Below are 24,780 nucleotides of genomic sequence, written 5' to 3' on the forward strand. Positions count from 1 at the left end.
CTGAATTTAGACAACGATCAAAATGGATCATAGACTCGTAGTAAATGATTTTGGTACATTGAAAATATTGATGTATGTCCCAATGAATCGTATCGGATAAATAATTTATGATCTATCATATAAGGTCGGATGAGATTGAGTGAAGTGGATTGACAAAATGCATATGTATCACCCTATATAAACTTTTCAATCTCTTAAAAATCATTACCTACTGCTGCCAGTTTATCCTACACCACACCTTCCGATATCCTACACCACACCTTCCCCTACTTCCTTCACACCAAAACACCAACTCTCCCTTGCACCAGCACACTGCCCACGCAACTAATTTTACTCTATGGTACAATTATAATGTGATGGAGAAACAGAACCAATAACTGATGATAAGTAGTTAGCAACATATCCTTGGATGATGAAGATTTTTGAATCAGTGATCTCTAAGATGAAAACACCGGCTTGTTGTGTATCTTAACATTACTAAGATGAGCACTCCTCGATAAACCGGCTACCGGGGACTGAGAGGCGGCTCGGGATAACTCAAGATTGTAGCCATTGGTGCCTCCCTAAGTTGGTGTTCCCGGCTCATGAAACCAGCTTCTCTTTGTTTCTTGAATTTATTGATGTCTTCTAAAAAGTATAATATATCACATTAATTACTTGTTTTGTTCAAAAAATATTTTGTACAGTATGTTAGATTTAAGGGATCTTTTTTAGTACACACAATGACATGACATATGAATTCTTGTATTATGGTGACATGTAACAAGGTGTGCATGGACTCAAAAGTCTATGTATAGTGTAGAATAGTCGTTGTTGGTAAAATAACTGTTGAAATCAATAACAATACAAACAAAAGATTAGAATTTTCCTGGATTCACAGTCGCGCCGTGGAACAATAATCCACTGCCTTAGAAGCGAAATACGCCATCACCGGTACAAGTTTCCTAGTGACGCACGCCCCCCAAGTTTAACGCAACTCTCTCCGTAATCCGTGCACCCGAATCCGAAGAGTGGAATTGCTCAAGAAGTGTTCAGATCTCAAAGGGTAGGTTTGAGTTTTTGGTTTGAAAGTGAATGAATAAAGATAGAGAGACGATGCTCATATTTATACGAGTCCCGAAAATCGAAGAAAAATAAAATAAACCAACCTAGGAAAAAAGGCGGGCCCGATCGGGCAAACATCCGCCCGATCAGGCCCGAGATAAAGTTTTCCAGACCTGGTGTCGCACCCGGTCGGGCGAGCAATCGGGCGAGAGCCGCCCGATCGGGCTCGTCAAAACTCAACTTCGTCGCCCGGTCGGGCAGAGCCGCCCGATCAGGCGCGAGAGCCCTCCTATTTTCCTTAGCCAACTCCGCCCGATCGGGCGAACCACCGCCCGATCGGACGCGAGAATCCGTTTGCATTACCATTTCCAACAATCGTTGTCGTTTGTGTATATATGTACAAAGTACGTTATTAAAAAAATAAGTCGAAAGTAACATTAAGAAACTCTCCTCACGTTTCTCAAACATTTGTTTATGTGGTTAAACTGTACCAATACAAAAAGGCCAAAGAAAAAACAGGACAAACTAGTAAGTTGTTCTGTTAAACCCTTCAGAAGAAAATAACAAAGATGAAAACAGAAGTTCATTCCAAGAGTCAGGAACTCCAGGGAGGCACCAGTGGCTGCAATCCTGAATCGCTCTCGGCTTTTTTCTTCCCCGGTGTCTGTACATAGACGGGTGCCCATCTTTCCTATAATCAGTCAATTTGGTAATGTTGAGATATGTTACTGGTGTCTTCATCTCTGAGATTACTTTCTCTAGAGCTTGCATCAAAAATGGATATGGTTTTAACAATTTTTCGTCTGTTATTGGTTCTGTTTCATTGTGACAGACTCCATCAGTATCCCAATCACCTCCCCTGCATCAGTTCAATAAAACAGAAGATTAATATTACACAATCTGAAATTTTAAGAAAAAAAAATTGAACATCAGAAAATTTTCTTACATGAAATGAGTTTGAGCAAAGCCTCTAAAAAAGACTTTAGTTTTGCTAGTGTTGACATTATTGTCAACCCAATTAGCCCATGTTTTTAATGCCTTGGCGTATGCTACTCCAACATCCATTTTTTCGTGTATAATATCACCCTCTTGGAAATAATTCTCCCTGCAAAAGGTACATTTATCGTGTTATAGACTTATAGCAACTTCAAAACACATGAACTTCTTTTTAATTAAAAAAAAAAAAGGGAGTAACTAAAAATGAGCATACGTATGTAGCCACAAAATTGAAATTAATATGCAATTGAAATAAGAAAAAGCTTGTCTTAAGATCAATTTGCATACCCATTTCTAGACTTGTTATGATTCCACCAATGTCCAGTGTTGAAGATGAGAAAATCAGCATCACGGTGTTTGTAGATCATACCATCCAGAATATCTAGCCTCAATTTTTCGTTTTTCTTTGGAAGATGACGTTGTTGGACTAGGAATGGTGATGTGATTAGTGTTATGCTGCAATTATAATCCTATAAACATCGAAAAATTACTAATAATCAAGATTTGACATCAGAAACCTAACTTATATTATGAAATGGCGGGAGTACAAATGTACAATAGTTTAAAGATGGAAACTTTTCTTAAGATTATACAATCAAGAATAGTGCAAGATTTGATAAGATAAACTTACCTTGAAATAATAGTTATAATTTAATTTGTTTCTAAAGGTTTGTCCTTGAAACATCCTCAAAGAACAAACCAAAGATTGACACATATTCCTGTTTAGTGAATCTCCCACAAACACTAATCTCTTTCCTCTTAACATCTCCATCATCTTCTTTGCATCAAACCTATTTAATCAAATTAACAAAAATGCAATTAGCTAATTTAATTTATAATAAATAAATAAAACAACATTAATGATTAATCTATGTTGTAATAAATATTGACCAAAATTTTACTTCATCTTTGATTTAGTATTACGTACTTTCAAAGGCAAGTTCAATTCAACAATAATGTCATATTTCAATATTAAATTACAAAATTTAAGAGACTTAAATCTATGTGACAACATTCAATGTTTGAAATCATTTCCTTGTTTTTTTTTCCTGATTTCTATTATTGTTAAAAAAAAATTAAAAAAAAAAAGAAGAGAAATTAAAGACTAGACCTTGGAATGTCACAACCATAAGGTTGCCATCTATACTTCAAATAACCAAAATCAGGGCGACCATTTCTAAAGCAATTGAACTCGTTTTCGACATACGAACACGACCCGGGTGCATAAATCGGGTATGAATCATCAAAAACCCATCTTCCATCAAAAATGTCACAAGTATTTTTGTTACTTGAAGGTGGATCGTGAGAAACAGGATTGGAAAAGTTGAAAATTTGGAAAGTCAACGTTGATGCAGTTGACAATAATTCATTAGTAGAAGTTGATTGGTAATTAAGTATAAAAAGAATAGAAGAAATTAGAGTAAAACATGTAATGATGAATGTAGTTTTTGATGATGGAAGATTATTAGAAATTGACATGTTTGATAATTTTAACATGGTTTTAGACTTTAGAGAGAGAAAGATGGTTTTTTTTGGGGAATAATTATGCTAATAAATGGTCAAATGATGAGATTAAATGTTTTTTAGTCAACGGAAGAAGTAAATCTATTATGATTGTATTATACGACAATATGTACTTTAAGTGAAAAAAACCCAACCAAATTAGAAGTAGATCAGAAAAAGTTTTTTTTTTCCCCTTTTTGCCAATTGTGGTAACCTATGAGTAAAAGGTAAAAATTCTTATGTTTTTTTTTTTTTTGACACAAAAAATTCTTATGTTTGATGCGAAATGGTATATTAGTTGATGGTGGCCGTGTAAAACTGTAAATGGTATATTAATTATGATTGTATATTAGTATGTACTTAAACTAAGGGAGATTATGTCTAGAATTGGACCGATTTGGAAGTTGGAACCATTTGGATTATTATTGCAAGATGATAGTTAACCATTAAAGTGGATTAAAGAAAGGTGCAATTCCGTTCCAAAAATTAGATCCAAACTGGTTGTTGCAATTTCTTACAACTTTGAATCTAAACTTATTTTAGGTGTAATTTGAACTTGGAATATCCTTATCAAAACTTATTTTTCTTGAATTGAACTTATCTAAATTTATTAAATCTGAAATAAGTGAAAATAAGGTAAACATAGCATACCTAAAAATTCCTAATATATATAAGATTTTTTGAATAAATAAAGTAAGAAATATCACCTTTTTTTAATTTGAAAGAAACCAAAGCTAGCATTAATTACGGCCTTACGGGATAAATTATCTATGAGTATATAAGGAGCAATTTCGTGGGGAAAATGAAATAGTACTTCATCATTAATCGCATACATAATACTCCGTATAGTATTTTGTAAGTACTTAAAATGTATTCACTTTAAAAAGTTGAACGCTATATAGAAATAGTAATGTCAAATACTACCTCCATTTCACAAATATTACAACCATTATTATTTTAGAAAGTTTATTTTTTTATTTGCACATGTCTTTTCTCTTTCTCTCTCCCCTGTTTCATAAATATTGCAACAATTAACATTTTAGAAAGTTTCACAAATATTACAATATTGCCCTATTTGCACATGTCTTCTTTGTCTCTCTTCTCATCGCATGAGTTCCTACCTTTCTTCTCTAATCTCTCTTCTATTCATGAAATCCGTGTTTCATCTTCATATTGTAATATTTAGAGAACGGAGGAAATATTGTTCATTTTCACAATAAAAAAAATGTAAAATAGTGACCGATTTCATCCTTTAATCCAAAAAAACAATGCAATGCAAATGTATGCTCAACCAATTTCAATCAAAGAGTGAAAATGAATTCCATCCATTTCAACATAAATTCAATGAATTCATCTTTGTCACAATTTTTAAGCATCAAACTTTAACAAAAACTTAATAATCATTTAATAATTATTCAAGTTGCATGATCTTATCTCAATTTGTACTAAGATAGATAGACGAGAACAACAAAAATAGTTATGCTTATGCATAGACAAAATGCTGATTGTTAGCAACAATTTCTCAGGTCTCAGAATATCTTCATGTATGAAAGAAAAGGACAATTGCAGTTGCACATTTCCTCCCCCTTTATGCACTTTATAACCCATTTTTCACAACTCTAAAAAATCAGATAATATAATGACGATTTTATTCAACTTGAACTACAAACTTGTATGGCTAACATAAATATTACTCGTCATTGCATAACAACTTTAACAATAAAATCTTATCTTTGTTAATTCTCAAACACTCTTGTTAGTCCTATATATATAGCTAGCCCCTTCTATTCTGTTAACATATCACAAGAAAATCGTAGTATAACCAAATATGAAGTACATGAAGTGTTTTTTAGTATCCTTAGTCTTAGCAATGGTTGTCGGCCTATCTAGTGAGTTTGATATCCAAGAGAAGGATGTAGGATCCGAGGATAGTTTATGGGATCTATATGAGAGTTGGAGTAGTCAGTATGCTGTGTCGAGGAGCCTCGATGACAAGGTTAAGAGGTTTAAGGTGTTTAAGGAGAATGTGCAGCATGTCTATCAAGTTAATAAGATGGACAAGTCTTACAAGCTAAAGTTGAATAGCTTTGCTGACATGTCAACAAATGAGTTTGGTAGTTACTTTGCTGGGTCGAAGATTCACTACCACCGGACGCTTCGAGGCAACAAGACTGATGGTAGCGAAAGCTTCACGTATGCAGGTGTCGACAATGTTCCTAAGTCTGTTGATTGGAGAGCGAAAGGTGCTGTTACGCCTGTTAAGTACCAAGGCCATTGTGGTAAGTTTAGGGTCACTTGTAAGGAACTTTTGACAGTTCAAGTCATCTAATTTTCCTTGTTTTGCTGAATTGTTTTTACTGTGAATCTTGACAGGAGGTTGCTGGGCATTTTCGACAGCTGCATCGGTTGAGGGTATAAACCAAATTAAAACAGGGAAGCTGGTTTCATTGTCTGAACAAGAGCTTGTTGATTGTGACACCTCTCAGAATAGAGGATGCAATGGTGGCCTTATGGATTGGGCTTTCGCTTTTATTGAGCAAAAAGGCGGTCTTACAACAGAAGAAAACTACCCTTACATAGCTACACAAGGAATATGCAACATCTTTAAGGTTTCACTGCAGAACATATGTAGTATATATGATACATAAGTTGTACTGCAATTTCCCTAAGTATAATATTTATGCACATACCACTAATAAATCATACTATGAATTATTTTCTTAATGTTAATAAAAATGCAGATGAGTAGTCCAAAAGTATCAATTAATGGGCATGAGGATGTACCTGTGAATAATGAGGACGCTTTGCTCAAAGTTGTCGCGAACCAACCTGTGTCTGTGGCCATTGATGCAGGGAGTCATGATATGCAGTTCTATTCAGAGGTAACCAAATATCTAAGATCTGAACAGCTAACTTAACATTGTGATATTGTAAACTAAAACATTGAGACTAATTATATTTAATAATTGATGTGTTTTTGTATAGGGGGTGTTCAGTGGACAATGTGGGACAGAATTGAACCATGGTGTAGCAGTTGTAGGCTATGGAACTTCCCTAGACGGTACCGACTACTGGATTGTAAAGAATTCCTGGGGAGAACAATGGGGGGAGAAAGGTTACATACGGATGAAGCGCGGTATCCCTGACAAACAAGGATTGTGTGGGATTGCAATGGAGGCCTCTTATCCTGTCAAAAACTCTGCCCTTAATCCATCAGTTTCTAAGGATGGAACTTCCAAATCTAGGAAGAATAGGTTTTAAACAAGATTTAGAGATGTTTGGTTCATGTCTTTCATGCATAATTATTCTTTCAAAACATAAACATGTAACATGAATTATACATTCCAATTGTTGTAAGCAATTTATATACATGCTGTACTAAAGCAGGTTTTGTAATAGCTCCTGTTTTTAAATTTTCAATTACTTGCATTTTTAAAGAATTACTTTTAAATCAAGTTTTGATCTTATAGATTAAGATCAACAGTCTTTGTAATAGTGAGTTTATACTTTAAATTAATAATTAACTAATTCCTCTTTTTATATTATTTTTTTTACACGTTTTCTTTTCATGATTTTAAACGCGTATTATTTCAGCCATTAATTTTTTTTTTCTCGTATGGTACTTTAACTATTAATCAACCAAACAATTATTTACACTTCCAAAGAAGTAAAAGAACCTCCAAATTGCATGTGTAACTTTCTAAATGAAGCAAAATGACCAATAAGTTCAAATAGAAATGTACAAAGTATGTTATTAGTCATAGCATAACGGCCATCATTCAATACATATTAAAGAGTAATTCTTACATATGATGAATTAGAACAATGCGACAAACAATTATTCCAGTACACCAAATAAGAAACAATGATTTCCATTCTAAAAATATAATGTGAAATCATCAACAACATGTAAGATAGATCAAATTCCTACACTTTAGTACTCCTCACAACAAAAGTATGACATAATTCAACCTTCAAGGGGAGAAGGAACATAGGTAGCATTCGCGATAAGTTAGAAACACACAATAATTAGTAATTACCCTAGTTTTACAGTAGTAATAAAAGTTGCCCTGTGATTGAAATCACAATGCCAGACAGTACAGGTATGGTAGCAAGGCTACCAGCAGCGTTAAAGTCGCCTTTGTCGTCTTCAATATGCTCTCCTACATCGAAATGCCCTGTACAGAAAGTTATCAGATTAATGACTTCCGAGGAAACAAGCAAGAGTGAGCTCTCAAACGCCAGAAAGAAAGAGAAGTCATTCAGAAAAACCAAGAAAAAGATGCAGAGTATATCAGCAGAAATATTTCTACGTCCCCCTTAGCAATAGGCCACGCGTGATTTGTGGTTATTTCAAGGATCTTAGCAAGCCATTAAAACTATCATTCCCTATTTCATTTTTTACATTTTCGCCTTATTACAAATATATTATGCATTAAATAAGGGTAAAATAAATTAGTTCGTGTTTTAACTTACTAAATTTAGAAAGTACCCTATTATTTTGGAACGAACTGAAATAGAAATGTAGTCTACCGTACCTCTTTTCTCTCCACGGCCACAGCCAGCTTGAATTATGTCCCTAACATCCCCAGTGGTGGCCTTGTTAAAGAACGTAAAATGATCCATGATCCCTTCTATGCAATCTAGCACGAGGTTTGTTTCTTCAAGGCAAGGCCCATTACAGAACTCATCGACATGATCATGGGGTACATGGAGATCTCCACTCTCTGTAAGTCTACAGGACTCGTCACACTGGCTGTAGAGCTGCTACATAAAAAAAAAATGACTTCACTTGAGCTAAACATATATTGACCTTTGAGAGCCAAAAACAAGAAGGTTTGCAATAAGATTCAACAACCCATTCAACCCGTTATGTAAAAGAGCCGAGGTAATCTACCCATTAAAAATACCATCTGATAGAATATTAGAAGACATAACTGCATACTACATAAATAAGCTTGTTTGACCTTGCAGTATGTCATCTGCATAAAAGCCTGTTGGCTATCTCAGTCGGCTAAGAATGCAATATAAATTCAATTTGATTCTATGATCGACGGATTTATAGGGTGCCTAGACTATTTATAATAAAAATAAATAAACATTGCAACTGTAATGATTATAATACGGAACAAAAGCATGAATATCATAACTCCATTCTCAACCAATTTGTAGAAAGTTAAAAGGTAAGGATTTAGAAGTGTTATGTGAGCTTACATGTTTCTTGTGGAAGCACACCAAGGCTGCATCAACAATACGCGTTGGATCAGCACTCGACCCATGGTCTTCATCACCCCCTTCATGACCGCGACCCTCATCATACCCTTCATGACCATGGCCTTCTGCACCCTCGCCAGGATTCCCACCTAGAGATCCAATTTGTGGTTCGTAATCATCTTCTCCAGCTGAATGAATAAACAAAATCACGTTAAAAATGCAATCTTCAATCAAATCATCACTAACATAACTTGGATAAATGATGGTCTTCCAAGAGCATACAACCTGTAGTGCAGATGAAAATGACAGTACAGACAACTACTGTCAATATAAAATACTGTCCAATTTTGATCATGTATGCCATTATCAAAGATATAATTTACTAATGGACACAGTTAAACCATAAAGTTCAGAAATTATATATAAATATGTTGATTATTGTATGTTAGCAATATCTGAAAAACAAAATTTTGTTTCTATATATATAAGTAATCATACTCTCAGGAGAAAGAACAGAGCATATAATGCAGACCAACCAATTGGAAAGTCATACCTACCAAAAACTGTAACTTCGGTGGGGATTTAAGCATTGAAGTGTTGCGTCGTTTTTCTTAACAAAAATGGATGCAATTGAAGACCAAGTACCATCAAAACTAAAGGGCAGGGCAAGTAGGAGTAGCTCCTTGCAATTAGAGGATAGTTGGAGAGGAAGTCACCAACTTTTACTTTAAATCTTAATTCTGATTTGCTTAATGCTCACACAAGTACCTTATAGAACAATCAAGCAAACCTTAAAAGTCATTTCAGGTAGTAAATTTTTTTTGACATGATGTACAGTACTTTTTTTTTTTTTTTTTTTGCCTTTCGGCCATGGCCTTTTTAGGTAAAGAAAAGTTGACCAAGTTCATACGTCCTTAACTTCGGGTGTCCAAAAGCTTATGCAATTATGCTAGCTTTGTAAAAACAAAGAAAAGCAAGCCAGGGCTCAAGGAGAGTTGCGTATGAAACAGGAAGAGTATTATTATTCATTTATGAGTATTACAGTACTGTAAGGTCTGTACTCTGTAATAATGCACAACAGCCGCAAAATCCCTCTTTCTCCAGAAATACAAGAGCCCAGTTCATAATCCTTCCTAAAAAAGATCATCTCACATTGAAATTCTGTTGTAGCATGACTGCTCTACATTTTAGATGAAAACAAATTACTTCCCATCATGCTATGGTAAACTTATATGATATCATACCAGCACAGCATAGGACAAGTCACTCTTGCAGTCTTGCCTCCATTCTCTATTGGTGTTGTGTGACCGTGTCTGCAGCGGAAAGTGAATTTTTCATGGTTTTCCATGTGCATCTGCTTGGACTGCATGCTGCATCTCTAAGGTCATCCATTCCAGAGAAAGATGTGCCTCACAATGCATCCTTAAATTAAAACACTTCCATTAAGCTGTGTCCCTTTCAGGAGCATTTTAGTAACTTGAGCACTATAGACCTTCACCTGTTATACTTCTCCCACAACTGTCACTTCCTCCGAGGGGGACAATAGTCCTTCTCACACGGCCACACCTCTCAATCTCTGAAGCCATAGGTGCTCCACAGTGTATAGCTCCTAGACCAAGCAGTCTTTATTGTTGCATAATAGCCATCTGTGCAGCGCACAATATGTAAAAATAATTACCACTTATAAGTTCACAGCAAATAAAGTGTAAAGACTTTTAACATCTAATCCTTCCCAAAAATTAACTATGGTTTGATAAGTTAATGTATAAGATCAGATATACTAATCTGGGATATGCTAAAATTGAATAGATGATTCCACTTTCCTCAGTTGCAACAATCAGGGCTAATCTAGTATATTAAAGATAACAAATTCAATGCAAAGTCTCTATTTGAGGCAGGATACGGAAAATTATATTTCCGAATTCTTACTCCCTTTGATAGCCAATTCTAATGCACTTAAAAAGGCTACTTCATAATAAATAAGAGCCACAAATAGTTTAAAGAACCATATTAATATAGGCTCTCTTTTCCTCAGCTTATTTATACAAGTTTCAGCAAAAACTTCCACATATTGTAACTATAAGTTCAATCACTTTTTATCAACACATCGTATTCCCACCATCTCAAAGTACTTGCCCTATATTCCTATTTGGATGACTCAAATCAGTTGATCCATTCCTCTAATGGAAAGCTAATCTTCTCTAGCGTTTTTTTTCTTAATCTCGGTCCCATTACTCCCAAATAGACTCATTCACTTTGAACTTTCTACTTTTTCTGCCTTAAATTATTGTGCCATCTACTCATGGAGCAAATACTGAAATACATTAAGACAAGGAATAATATTTTATCCTTTTTTTTAGGTGCAACACACTTGGCCTTCAAAAGTCCCCAACAAAGATTTAAGACTCATAAAAGAAGAAGAGAGCCTAGGTCACCAGGAACCACAAGAAATGGCCAAAGAAAATATGCAAATCCGGTAGCATTTGACATAAATATAATATAACAAACATACAGCAACTATTAACTGTCCATGAAATTATGTCTATACACGGATAATAAATATAAACATGCAAAAGCTTTATAATGTAACTAACAATTACACATTAAGAAATTTATAGTCTCTTGTTCTTTTCTTTATTTGCAAGTTTTATGGGGGATCTTGTTACCAACAGAGAATCATGCTATTATTATGTACTTACGAGAAAATTCAATGACTTTGATGAAGTGATAATCGTGTCAGCAACAATATTAAGCTTAATCAATACATTAAAAAAAAAAAAAAGAAGGTGTTCTGCTAATTACCTCTGATGCAGCCAAGTAAGCAGTAAATGGGGAACACACAGCATATGCTTTGGGAATAAACCTCCTTTGAGGCAGCTCAAATGCTAGAAGGCCCAGAACAGAACTTCAGCTCAAGGTTCACAAAATTGAGACAGACTTCATTGATACACCCCACTGGTTGCATTTACTGACAACTTCCTGGGCTTCTTTGAACTGACCCAATTTTACAAGGGTATCAACAAGTAAATTACAGGTACAAGAATCTAGAACACATCCATTAGCTTCCATTGACATTAAAATGTCCAACACCTCATGAGATTTACCAGTATCACACATAGATTTAGTTAGCGCACTATAAGTGACATTGTCTGGAGCCAGCCCTAAAGCAAGCATGGAAACAAACAAATTTTTTGCCTTTTCAATCTTATTCATTTTGCAAAAGCTTTGAATCAAAGCATTGAATGAGTAAGCATCTGGGCTTATTCCATCAGCTTGCATCTTTTTAAACAATGCAATGGAACGAGAAATATCCCCAACAATGCATAAAGAGCGAATCAATATGTTGTATGTCACGGAATTAGGATTAACCCCCCACTCCTTCATTTCCGCAAAACAATCAAATGCATCTTTAATCTTGTTCACCCGACAGAGACCATCAATTACTGTACTAAAAGTGAAAATATCTGGTTTAAATCCATGCTGTAAGAGGGTCAACAAGAGTTCACAAGCCCTGTCTGTTTTTCCAGTTTTAAAACACCCATCAATTAATGTATTGAAAGTAGTAAGGTTTGGTATAATGCCTCCTTGTTGCATCCCTAAGAACATATTTAGTGCCTCTTCAGCCATCCTAGCTTTCAGCAAGCAATCAATTACCATATTGTACGAGTTCACATTGGATAGTAATCCAGCTTGAAACATCTGCATCAAATACTGACTTCCTTCTCTCTCTTTTCCCCCTTTGAACAAAGTTTCAATTAGGATAAGATAAGTTTGAAAAGATAGATTTAAACCTAATTCCATATAACTATCCACTATTTCACAAGTCTCCTCAACATTCAGTTTCTTTATCAAACAAGTCATTGTGATGTTAAAAACAGAGGTATCAGGCAGATAGCCTCTTTCCCTGCATTTTCTCAAAAATGAAGCTGCCTCTCTGGCCATAGAGTCATTCGAGAGGCAGTGCAATATAGTATCACAAAGTACTTTAGGCAAAATTGGTTCTCGCTCAACAAATCCAGATAACAGATTAAATGCCTCGTTTTTTCCAAGACAACAGAACACTCCATGCACCAATGACCTATATGTAGCATCACTTGGAGGCACTTTCCTAACCCTCATTGTCTCCAGAACCCTTAAGGCATCACTTACCCTATTAGCATTACAGTATCCATCAATTAATATGGTATATGTAAACACATTAGGTGCATAACCCAAATTCGTCATCTGCTTAACCAACCGAAGAGCTTCATCGACAACTCCGGCCTTGCAAACCCCATGAATAAGGATATTATAGGTGAACCTATCCGGTTTACAATAATCAGCAGTCATCTGCTGAAACTTAAAGTACGCCAAGTCAAGCGAATTCGACTTTATCAAAGCATCAAGCACAGCATTATATAACCTAGTAGTAGGACTAAGACCCAAAAATGAAATTTGTCCAAAAATCTCAACACAATACTTAGCTAAACCTAATCTACCCCAACTTCCAATCAAAATACACACAAAATCCTCAGTAATCTGATACCCAGAACTCCTAATATCCTCAACTAACTCAGCATTCAACAAAACCGGACCTTTTCTATATAGATTATTAGCCAAAACACCGCGAATTCGCTGATTCTTTTGGAATAATGGATTAATATTCAAAACCCATATATAAAACCTAATTGAAATTAATGGGTTTTCATGATTGTGCAAAATACTAACCACAGATTGTGGAATTAAAACCACCCTCCCAGCCTTTAATTCATGGTTTAGCAACAAATGCCAATCTTTTCTCAATAAAATCTGAGTTAGGGTTTTATGATCAATTGAATTTGGGGGAAATTTGTGTTCAGAAGTATACCTAAAGCTAGAATTGTTAAAACGAGGATTGAGCGAAGACTTACCTCCCAAATTTTGAGCTTCAAATTGCTGGGATTTTGAAGTAACAGTTGAAGGGTTTTGTTTTTGGAAGGTTTTCAATTGATTTGGGGGATTTTGAGTAAGGTTTCTAAGCGCAGGAGAAGCCCTAGAAGCTAAATTTGAGAAGGCTCTCATTTCTTCATGTCCCCTTTGCAGGAGAGAATGTAGATGAAGCAACCACAGTTGGTTTGTTATTCGTAATTGTTACGGGGTATTCCGTAGTGCCCATAGAGGTCACAATTTGCATACTCAGGTCGGGTTTGCTGAAATCGGGTAAGGTTAAGTAATTTTAAAATATTGAGTTCTACGAGTAGCAAGTTGAAATTTCCTTTCTTCATGTGATGGAATAGTTTAATGCGCCTCCTAATGCCTTTGGGAATGTCGTGAAGGATATCTTATGTATGTCTAGAGAGTGTCTTTCTTGCTTTTTCTCTTTTGTCAAGAGATTAGGGAACGACGCTACTCATAGCTTAGCTTTGTTGAGTAATAGTTTTAATGAGGACCGAGTGTGGCTAGAGGAATACCCTCCAGAGCTTCATGAGGCTATTTGTAATGATGTTGCACTTTTGATGATTTAATAAATGCTAAGCTGTGGTTTGTGTCAAAAAAAAAAGTTGAAATTTAGATTTGGTTTCTTTTGGGTCAGGTCGGAATTTGGCACCTCATTCTCTAATCTCTTCAACTAGTTCGAACTATAAATGATTCATTTGTATGAATAGATGAAAAATCAATTTCATATTTTACTCTGTAACAATCTTCGTTTTCTATTTTAAACTGGAATAGAAGAAGTATACGGACTAGTGGACTACAACTCTGTACTTTTATTACCTCCCGTACTTTAATCAACTACTTATACTTAACGGAATCTTAATATTCAGACTAGCGTGTCACGCACTAGCTTTTGAGGTGTCACACACTATTTTTTATTTACGAGTAAAAGGCTACAACCGACAAATTAAGCACTTTAAAATTTAAATAGCTACATTCGACAATTTAGCAATTTTCCCTCTTGTTGACATGATAACAGCGGCGGGCCTGCCTTTGTGCCTGGTGGGTCAAATGACTCACCAGGGCCCAAAAAAATTATTAAGTTTCTTAAAAAAAAAAATTTAAATAAATAAATTAGTTTGTTAATTATTGTGATTATTATTTTAGGTCAATTTTAAGCTTGTTAATTATAAGTTAGTATTGTAATCTTGTCAATTTTCTATTTGGATGATCTTTGTAAATAATTTTTCTTAGGAATTTTGGTAAAAAAATTTTTTTACATATTTGGTTACCGATTGTGACTCACCAGTCGGAAATTCCTGGGTCCGCCACTGCATGATAATATCGTTGATGGTTCTACCTGACATGCAATTTCCAATATGTCAATTTGTTCTCCATCATCAACTCACTACTTATCCTTAATCCTTGATAAGTCCATGAGGACATCATCAGTAATTAACTAATTACAATGTGGGGAACTAGTATGTCTAGTAGTATGACTCATCAAGGATTGAGTAGTTGAATAATAAAGTCCTCTTTTTCCTGATATATTCAGCTGCCTATATAAACCAATAATTTTAGTGCTAAACTTCAATTCTTTACACCCAACCACCCAAAAAAATAAAAAAAAAACACACACACAAATTCTTTCATGGCTAATGCATCAGTCGCATTAGTAGTAGGAGTTACTGGCATGGCGGGTATAAACATAGCCCAAGCTCTTAAAAGCCCAACAGCCCAAGGAGGCCCATGGACCGTCTACGGTGCAGCCCGTCGGGCCATGCCCACTTGGTTCCCTTCCTCAGCCGTTGATCACTTCATTACATTTGACGCCGTTGACTTTAACGACACAAATGCCACTCTTGCGCCTCTTTCCAACCACATCACTCACGTCTTTTGGGCCGCCATCAACGTGGGCCGTGACCAAGAAGATAATATCATCACCAACTCCACAATGTTAACCAATGTAATTAAAGCTCTCATGCCCATTATCGGCCCATTAAGTTACGTCATATTTCGTTACAAACGGGTACTGCGCAATATATTGGCCCATTTAATTTTTTAGGCCAACCTGGTGCGGCCCAACATGAACCTCCATTTCATGAGGATATGGCCCGGTTACCTCACCCAAACTTTTACCACGCGCTTGAGGACGTGGTAAAATCGTACGCGTCAGATATTAGGTACACGATTCATCGCCCGTCGATTATTGTAGGCGCGTCAAGTAGAAGTGTATACAACGCGCTGGTGATGTTAGCGGCTTACGCTGAGATTTGTAAGTACCAAAACGCACCGTTTCGATTCTTTGGAAATCGGTACACGTGGGAGCATTTTAGTGACATGACTGACACACGTGTGTTAGCGGAGCAGCACGTGTGGGGGGCTGTAAATAAGAAAGCAAATAATCAAGCGTTTAATTGTACAAACGGTGACGTTTTTACTTGGAAGAAAATGAGGGGAGTTTTGTGTGAGGAGTTTGGGGTTGAATTTGTGCCGTTGGATGATAAAGATGGGTTATTTGACCTTGTGGATGAGATGAAAGATAAAGGAAAAGTGTGGAACCAAATTGTAGAAGAGAAAGGATTGGTTAAGATGAAGTTGGAGGAGATAGCTTGTTTTATCGGGTTTCAATATTTAATGAGGTCTGATTTTCAACTAGTGAGTAGTATGAATAAGAGTAAGGAGTTTGGGTTCTTTGGGTACGCAGATAGCATCAAAAGTGTTCGATTTTGGATTGGGAAACTTAGGGAGATGAATATTATTCCTTGATCAATCAAGCTAAGTATCAAGAATTTTAATTTTCAAGTGGTTTGTAGTAATAGGTATGATAAAAATAATTGCTAGTCTTGGTTTTATGATTTGAGTAATATCTATGCTTTTTCTAATGTAAGTCTCAAAGTCATTATCTATAAATTAAAAAGGGAACAACGTCGTTCACTAAACGACATTTACCCTTTTACTATATAATCTCTAAGGTTTTTGGTGCTAATTTGTAATATGAAGTACATTTAGTTTTGTATTTGAGATGTTTTTGTTTCTCAATCTATTCATCTACAGTCAATTTTCTATCAAGGAGATTAAACAACTAACAGAAATTTCCCATGTTTACTATAAAGTGTTCGTTTTTCCATTCATTTCAACATATGGACAATGTGTTCAAAACTCGAAATTGTTTTTGAAGGACTATTTTTTTTTTTCAATAATGCACATTTTTGAAGTTTGAACAATGGAAGCCATATACAACTTTCACACTCACAACTGTCACAAGTGGAGCTATTAATCGTTTATGGCATGTAAAATAAGTGCAATGAAACATCACAATATAAATTCTCCCCTAATCCTTGATAAAATATTTACACCATCAATACCCTCAAAAATAAAAGAGTAGTCTTATTGATTATTTTTGACGCTTCTATTCATAATGTCCATCCAAGTGGGCTGAGTTCATAGAAGACTAATCTACGTACCTGCATTTCATTCAAACAACAAATTCAAGTTAAGTGTTATTTTTAAAAAAAAAAAAAAAATAAATACGGAGTATTATTTATAATGTTAGATCTCGTTTGACTTTTCTAAACCTGTATATGAATGTCTGTATCATTTAAAAAGAGCAACTTAGGACATGTTCTCTTCAGCTTAATTTCAGTTTAGTTCAGTTCATTTTCTAATTTCCTTTTCTTATAAACAATTCATTTCATTTCAGTTCACCTCATTTAGTAAATCAGAACAGACTCTTAATTAAGTAAATATAGTTGTAGATAAATGCTTGGATAAATAGTAAGAATTTTTCACATTATAATTTAAGTATGCACATAGTTTGAATTGAAAAAATAAAAATCGTTATCTAAACAAAAATATTTTTTTAAATACAAAAAAAAAATGATGGAAATAGACTCACATAATATTTGATAATCTCTCAACCAGAGGTACATGCTGGTCTTCGAGGAGGTAGTTGTTGATGAGGTGTTCTCTGTCACAGATATTGATATTATTAGTTTATTACAACGTAAACATTGTTTAATTTTCAAAGTATTATAATTAAGGAGCTTGTATGACAATTAGGCTTGACAAAATACTCATTAGAGACGTAAGACAATTAGACAAGTACTGTATAAAGCTAGAAAATTCTCATATAAACACAACAAGTTTATGTATGACACAGTTCTTACAAAACTATCGTAGATTTGTAGTACTATAAAAATTGGAGCAGTTATTAGTCCATGACCAAGCGGCCCAATTATAAAACAAGGGTAAAAAATTACAAATAATAACTTTTTTTTTAATTAATAGTAGATCCTGTGGCCTACTATGACCATTAATAATTTCACCAATGATTCTCTCTATATCTCGCTACCCTTATGACTTTTGAGAATTGTCGACTCTTAGCATTGAACATATATATACTTTGTTTACTTAATATACTACATCCGTTTCATATTATGTGCAACGATTAGACATTTGTTCTTTCTATTTTATGTCAAATCGTTGCAAATAATATGAAACGGAGGTAGTATACTAGTATTAGACTATTATCGTAGTACTTAATTATAAACTCGCACATCATTTAGCAATTTAGCATTCTTATGGATAGGAAACCATTGAATACCTGTAATTTTGGGCGTAAGGACTCCACGGCGGTTGTTGATTTTTGGGTTGTTGCTCCTTGCTGAAATAAACATGCAAAACAATTTTATGTATTTCAAAATATTATGCACGAAAACTCGTAATTAGTGTGAAAAAACATGCAAATAGCTTGGATCATACCTTACAAAGAGCCCAATCTGCTGAATCAAAGAAAGCACGCTCATGATCCTGTTCCAAATACATAATTCAATTTAAAATATCAAGTTTATTGCTACTTAAGCACAACAATTTTCCCAAAAAAAATAAATTTTGAAAAGAAAAAAAAAAACTACAATTTTTGAGTTTTTTATTTTAGAAATTTTTGGAGTTTTTTCTAAAATGTTCAAGATTTATGACAGTTTAGCTAATCATCTTATTGCTATTTATTTTTTACCTTTGAGATGAGAGGCTTCTTCTTAGGCACAAGTCCTCCGTATTTCTTACTAGTAGATGAAGGCTGCAATGCAATTATCAAACCTTTCAATATATAAAACCAACAAATACTAAAAAAACGTAACATTAAATCAAATTCCTATGGAATTATGGAGTATATACTACCTCCGTTAAATGCTATGTGCAACTTTGGAATATATTATATTTCACAAATAATACCCTAAAGTTGCACATAACATTTAACGGAGGTAGTAGATCAAATATGATTGCTTTCACATTGAAAAGCATTGTACTTCCGTTACTTAATCGATCCCACTGTATACGAATTTAATTAATTCATTTTTGGTTATGGTATTTGGTTTGCCCCATGTCAATCTGGGTCGTACTTGCATGTTTAAGTCAAATATTACTTTTTTTTTAGCATGCACTAATACATACTATCAAGCAGGTGTGTCGTGTTCTACTGTGCCAAATAAAGACAGACAGCCTAACATACATAGATGTTATGCTATGTTTTTTCGTTCTAGGTTGTGCGCCATGCCTCAGGCCAGCCTAACCCAATGCCATGTTTAAGTGGCACTCCTAGTCTTATCCGTGTATGCCCCTCGGTCACAATGCAGCTCAAATGTTGGTTCATACGTTGTATTGTATAATTAGATGAAAATGTAGCAGGCAACTGCCGACAGTTGGAAAGAGATCCCAGAATAAGACTTAAGTTGTTAAACAAGGATATGTCGTGTCACAATCAGATTGGTTTACAAGGAGAATGACTACAATAATAGTTGGACCCGGCCACACGTGATCCATTTCTCCACTCTATAACAATTGGTCCACTTACCGGTCCTATTAATACGAATATACGTACTAATTATATATCTTTTTGTGTTAATTTTACCAATTTTACCTTTAAAAACATGATTGCTTTTAGTAGAGTAGCATTTTCAATCAACATCATTTTTTGTTTTTTTAATAATTGAATATATTCCATTCATGCACATTTTAATAAAATTAAAACATTTAGAAAGATGAACTGAAATAGATTATTATTACCTCCATTTATTATCGTAAATTAATAGGGGTTAAAAAATTTCACATCGCGTGTTATATTTATAAATTACTTGTATAATTATACATGTTATATGCTCAATATTTGGTTTATAATTTTATACTTGTATATTACAATAAATTCTGTAAGTTACGGAGTAATTTACATGTACTCATTTTATACATAACAGTACACTTTATTTATATTGTAATCAATACCTAAATTTATAAAAATTAATACGAATAATATTCTACTATAAAACGTTGAATATGACTTTTTAAATTTGAGGCATAAACAATGTAAAAGAACTACTCGTAATATATATGGTTAATTATGAGCATGATTTGTGAATTTGATACGTACAATTCCTTGATATATACAATACAATATTGTAACTTACAAAGGCTTCTGTTTGACAAAACCCTAAATTTAGCAAGTGTAAAAATATACTCCATACTAGGCACTAGCTAGTTACATACATTTATGGTATCAATCCAACTTATCATGTTAATTGAAATTTGTTAAGCAATCACTTTCACTTGTCTTTTTCTTTTTATAATTAACATGGAATAAAAACCTTCTAATTTCTAAATTTTATAAACTCAAATGACATAATTATGATGTCTAAAGAACTATTAAAACCTTGATTAATCATTCAGTCAACTAAATACTTGATTAGTTGATTATTGTAAATTATGTTTACTTGGTGCATTTACATGCCTTGTACATCTTGCTTGCTGACGAACGTTCCAAATATATAGTTGACACATTAAATATTTAATCAAATAATTAAGGCAGAATTTTCATGACAAAGTAAAAAAAAAAAAATTAAAAATGTACAATTCTACCAAAGATTACCTACAAAAATGTAGGTATTTGGTACCACCTAATAGCAAAATTATAGGACAATGCATATTAGCATTGCCCTGTTTCTCAAATAATTTCGTTACAATCAAAATACAATCATGCTAAATTTATACTCCGTAATTAATTAAACAATCTTTACAAATGTAATGCATCCATATTTATAGTTTAGAGGTTCAACTTTTCATGAGTAAAAGAACAATCATAGATACATATACTAGGTTATAATCAGGTCGTTTGGAAAAGATGTTATAACCGTGGTTGTACTTTACAATACCAAGCATAATTAACAAGTTTAGTACTAATATAAACCGGTTTACGAATAATTAGAGATGTAATTACATACCTCATCCATGTTTTGCGAGGCCAAATAATCTTCTCTTCCATCATAATCCGCCATTTTTACAGCTTCCCCTGCTCCATATCTCATTCCCATTAGAAAAATATAACAAGAATGGTAGGATAGAAAAAACAATAATATGGTAATATACAATATTTTATAAGTATGTATATTTTGGATGATTAAAATTTTAAAAAAGTAATTAATTAAAATAGAATTAAGAAAAAAAGACCTGGAAAAAGTCTGTGAAAGCTGGAAAGACAACGAGTAGATTAACAGCACAAAGAGATGTGATTATAAGTGGCACGCAGGCACTTCTGACTTGTGGTATTTAATAGCACAACCCAATCCAACAAAATAACATTTTTATAAAGAAATTTTAATTTTTTTAATAAAATTAATTTTTATTAAAAAAAAAAAAAGGGGTAGAGGAATATTGTGGAGGGTTTTGTTTGGGGTTTGGTATAAAGAGTAAAAAAAAGGAGGAGAAAAGATGCAAAGGTAAAGGAAAAAAGACTAGTAGAAGAGATAATAAAAGAGATGTTTTAGGGAGAGAATGAAGGAAAAGATGGAGTAAGATAGTTAGATAATAATATACGTCAACAAGCTAAGCAACAATTTTTCTATAAGATATGCATGTTCTATATTTAGGAAGGTTTATTTTTAGGGTGTTTGGTTTGAATTTGTTTTTTTTTTCAAGATATATAATTGTGGTTAAGACTGATTAATTTTTCATGTCAACGTAATCAAAGGGTAGAAATAAATATATGGTAGCTAATAAGTAATACTCGTAGCATCTGGTTAAGTGCAGAGCTTATGTTCTATGATGTTACTAATTCAGCCCTTGTTTACTTGACATACTTGTCTTTCTCTCTATAAATAACTTAGATCTATTACGGAGTAATTTATTTAATTATAGTACTTCTCTCAGTATATTTTATACCCACACCAATTTTTAGTTATTACTTCGTATAGCAAAAAAATTTACTACCAACTGTCACATAATAAAATAAGATCGAAATCTACCGAACCTCTTTAAATCTTATATCAATTAAAACGTGTCAACTAAAAAAAAATGGGGAGTGTATAATTGCTTCATTAGCGTAACATATAACAAAACCCTTAATTAAAACTAAGATTACTTACCTATTTTAATGGACACCATTACACCATCAACTTTAACATTCTTATAAGCTAAATACACCGACACTCTTCTCTAGGCGGCTAAGCCTTAGCAATTAAAATTAAACACGTTCCATTTTTTGGGTGGAAAGATATTTAGGACAAATTCATAATCTAATTATAATCAAGCCTAATAATACACTTGTATTTTTGTACTACGTATTTTAATTTTTTTTATTTATATTAATCTCGGTTGGAAGATAGTAATGTCAAGTTGTCAACTTTAAGTGGTTGAAAGTGGACACTAACTCCTTAACGGTAGGGTTTGATTAATTCTCTTAGATTTTGATTTATTCAACTTGTAGATTGTAGTCTTAGATGTCCTTATGTTGTGGCTTTATCTTGCAACAACAATTATTTTTACTTTTTTTTTCTATACATTTATTTATTTATTATTTTTATATATAGAAGACTAGAAGAGTGAGGGAGGTTGGTTTGAAAATGTGGGATTAAGGCCTATTCAAATCTAGATATCATGATGTTAGAATATAGTATAGAATATTTCTCCAAAAAAAAAAAAAAAAAAGAAAAAAAAGAAGAATATAGTATAGAATATTATAATTTAATTAGCTAAATTCCGACTTATAAAATAAAATGCTAAGAAAATATCATATGTGACAAAATCATTCTCATCTACTTTATTCCAATATAGTTTGTCCCTTTTTTTTTTCTTTGTTGACCCAATTTAATTTGTCTTTCCTAATTTTAGTAAGAGCTCACACTATTATTTAAACAATTAATTCTTTCCATTACTAGGGCCTAATAACACACCCGCTCATTTAATTTTTATTTTTTTTAAATACGCATCTATATATTTCATCATACTAGTTTTTTTTTTAAAAAAAAAAATAATTAAATTAAAAATTATAGAGCACGGTAAATTGAGATAAGGGTGTACTTTGTGTTATTCATTAAGCATTTAATAAAGCTTAATAGAACAAAATTAAACATAAAAAATTGTATCAAATATGTTTTCCTTTCATTAAAAGGATACAGATTATCAAATCAAATATATTCACATTTATTTGTTAATATTAGGAAATTTACAATAACAATACCGACGACATGAAATTCATTTTAAGTATAAGTTAAAAATTTCTCAATCAATAGATGACATCCACTTTAATCTAAAAACAACATATATTCTAAATTTAATTTTCAAAAGCTCTCTCTAATACGTAGTACAAGATATAATATCCGCCATAGGCGCACCTTAATTATTTTTGTGCGCACCTTCTAATTTCAAATTTGGCTTCTTCATTATGATATTTATGAATGATGAAAGCACTATTATTCAAAAGCAGACACTAGCTATATCGTACTTATATTTTAAATTGACAAATTGCAATCATATATATATGTTACTCTATTGTCTAAATATATGTTATAAGATATACTTTTTCCATTTTGTGGTCGTCGGTTTGATTAAAATTTAAAGTATATATTTAGCGTGGTATACTACTACTACACAAGATTAGAGATTAAATCTTGTTTACTTTATTGATCTTTATGCCCTGCTTTGTAAATGAATATTATTCTTTTAATTTTATTTTCATTTACATAATTATACTATTGATTTTGTCTCAGTGCATATTCTAATCGAAATTTAAATTAGCTATTTATAATTAATGATCAATAATCTCAATGTCTTGTCCTAAACAATCATTAAGATTGAACTTAAAAAGAACAAAGAAAATATCTTCTAATAATATACCTTGTCCCAAAATGTCTAAATCAAACTCAAATAATTCATAGTTTCATTTAAAATCAACATCATAGAATTTTATGTTATTCACTTAAATAGGGACATAACATTCATATACTCTCCTCATACATGTGTGTTGGGCAAGTGGATTACAAATACATCCAAGACAGCCGAATTATTGGACCCATAAAGAACTTGGCTTGTCTAATTCTTTTTGTTACCGTTTTACTAACTTGGACGGTTATTGTGGACCATCACCACATACTTATTACCAATGAGCCAATGAACAACACCACATTTAGTAAATACCCTTGGCTAATGGCTATGGTCATTTTTTATCGACAAAAAACTCGTTTTCAATTCGGGTTTGGATTAGGTCATTTCTTTTTGATCTATCTATTATTGGAAGTAATAAGTAATTTATCAAGTTTTCAACGTAAATATAAATTTTATTTCGATCCTTGTTTATCCAGTAAGGTCAATTCAAGTTGAGTTATTTCGTTATGAGTCAAATTCAAAATATTGTGGACATGTGCCGTGGGGCCGAGGCATAATGTCCATTATTGCCTTATTGGCTCAAGTAACTCTGCGTGTTTTAATCGTTGATAAGTTAAGTACAGGCACTTCCAAGTTTTAACCAAAGTAGTGAAGCACTTCAAGTCTTCAACTATGGAGTGAGTAGTTGTTTAGAGATTAATAATAAATTAAACAAATTTAGGTCCCACAAATATTTGTTACTGGATTGGGCTTAGCATAATGGGCTTTTCATATTTATCACGTACCTACAATTCTACAAAGTGTTGGACTGACATTGAAATAATTAAGGGACATGGTTGGGAACAAAATTATTTGTTTGCTGTTTATGTCCAAGCATATCTTTACTGTCTCGAGTGTCATGTCTTTACTACTCGACTAACTCCTATTGTTTCATACAATTTTACTTTTATAGTTGTACGAGTGTTGTCCCTTTTCCAAAAT

The 24,780-nt window shown here is 33.2% G+C and overlaps 5 protein-coding genes and 1 pseudogene across 6 annotated transcripts; 3 read left to right on the top strand and 3 right to left on the bottom strand.

Moving 5' to 3' along the window:
* Window positions 1-1,449: 1,449 nt before the first annotated feature.
* LOC110697664 (protein trichome birefringence-like 4) lies at window positions 1,450-4,114 on the bottom strand. Its single transcript, XM_021875048.1, has 5 exons — window positions 3,152-4,114; window positions 2,672-2,831; window positions 2,329-2,510; window positions 1,991-2,149; window positions 1,450-1,903 (listed from the first exon to the last, which is right to left on the bottom strand). Exons 1-5 carry the CDS (start codon window positions 3,535-3,537, stop codon window positions 1,570-1,572), a joined length of 1,221 nt encoding a protein of 406 aa, XP_021730740.1. The 5' UTR covers window positions 3,538-4,114; the 3' UTR covers window positions 1,450-1,569.
* A 1,166-nt stretch (window positions 4,115-5,280) lies between these two features.
* On the top strand, window positions 5,281-5,908 carry LOC110697657 (vignain-like). Its single transcript, XM_021875045.1, has one exon. The coding sequence runs from the start codon at window positions 5,372-5,374 to the stop codon at window positions 5,870-5,872; it is 501 nt and encodes a 166-aa protein (XP_021730737.1). The 5' UTR covers window positions 5,281-5,371; the 3' UTR covers window positions 5,873-5,908.
* Window positions 5,907-7,125, top strand: LOC110697663 (vignain-like; the record flags this gene model as incomplete). The annotated part of the gene is made up of 3 exons (XM_021875047.1): window positions 5,907-6,174; window positions 6,253-6,425; window positions 6,529-7,125. Coding segments are annotated over 3 exons (717 nt in total), but the record flags the coding sequence as incomplete, so codon positions are not given.
* Window positions 7,126-8,812: 1,687 nt separating this feature from the next.
* Window positions 8,813-14,246, bottom strand: LOC110697655 (putative pentatricopeptide repeat-containing protein At3g16890, mitochondrial). Of its 2 annotated transcripts, XM_021875043.1 has the most exons (4): window positions 11,560-14,246; window positions 10,256-10,403; window positions 10,002-10,179; window positions 8,813-8,945 (listed from the first exon to the last, which is right to left on the bottom strand). In XM_021875043.1, the coding sequence occupies exon 1, from the start codon at window positions 13,795-13,797 to the stop codon at window positions 11,677-11,679; it is 2,121 nt and encodes a 706-aa protein (XP_021730735.1). In that variant the 5' UTR covers window positions 13,798-14,246; the 3' UTR covers window positions 8,813-8,945; window positions 10,002-10,179; window positions 10,256-10,403; window positions 11,560-11,676. The 2 variants fall into 2 exon arrangements, with proteins under 2 accessions (XP_021730735.1, XP_021730734.1); XM_021875042.1 differs by having other exon boundaries at window positions 10,002-10,403.
* An 801-nt stretch (window positions 14,247-15,047) lies between these two features.
* Window positions 15,048-16,722, top strand: LOC110697656 (annotated as a pseudogene).
* Window positions 16,723-16,822: 100 nt separating this feature from the next.
* Window positions 16,823-21,625, bottom strand: LOC110697658. Its single transcript, XM_021875046.1, has 7 exons — window positions 21,148-21,625; window positions 20,922-20,989; window positions 18,668-18,730; window positions 18,415-18,462; window positions 18,257-18,316; window positions 17,549-17,620; window positions 16,823-17,117 (listed from the first exon to the last, which is right to left on the bottom strand). The coding sequence occupies exons 2-6, from the start codon at window positions 20,973-20,975 to the stop codon at window positions 17,567-17,569; spliced, it is 279 nt and encodes a 92-aa protein (XP_021730738.1). The 5' UTR covers window positions 20,976-20,989; window positions 21,148-21,625; the 3' UTR covers window positions 16,823-17,117; window positions 17,549-17,566.
* Between the last annotated feature and the right edge of the window lie 3,155 nt (window positions 21,626-24,780).

Source organism: Chenopodium quinoa, unplaced genomic scaffold (genome assembly GCF_001683475.1).
Source record: "Chenopodium quinoa cultivar QQ74 unplaced genomic scaffold, ASM168347v1, whole genome shotgun sequence".
Taxonomy (NCBI): Eukaryota; Viridiplantae; Streptophyta; class Magnoliopsida; order Caryophyllales; family Amaranthaceae; genus Chenopodium; species Chenopodium quinoa.

Coding starts and splice junctions, on each gene's coding strand:
- LOC110697664 (XM_021875048.1), bottom strand. CDS start 3,537: ATGTTAAAATTATCAAACATGTCAATTTCTAATAATCTTCCATCATCA. Junction 2,511..2,671: donor ATTATAACTATTATTTCAAG/GTAAGTTTATCT, acceptor CGATGTTTATAG/GATTATAATTGCAGCATAAC. Junction 1,904..1,990: donor TTTGCTCAAACTCATTTCAT/GTAAGAAAATTT, acceptor GAACTGATGCAG/GGGAGGTGATTGGGATACTG.
- LOC110697657 (XM_021875045.1), top strand. CDS start 5,372: ATGAAGTACATGAAGTGTTTTTTAGTATCCTTAGTCTTAGCAATGGTT.
- LOC110697655 (XM_021875043.1), bottom strand. CDS start 13,797: ATGAGAGCCTTCTCAAATTTAGCTTCTAGGGCTTCTCCTGCGCTTAGA.
- LOC110697658 (XM_021875046.1), bottom strand. CDS start 20,975: ATGGCGGATTATGATGGAAGAGAAGATTATTTGGCCTCGCAAAACATG. Junction 18,731..20,921: donor CCTCGCAAAACATGGATGAG/GTATGTAATTAC, acceptor ATTGCATTGCAG/CCTTCATCTACTAGTAAGAA. Junction 18,317..18,414: donor CAGATTGGGCTCTTTGTAAG/GTATGATCCAAG, acceptor TGTTTATTTCAG/CAAGGAGCAACAACCCAAAA.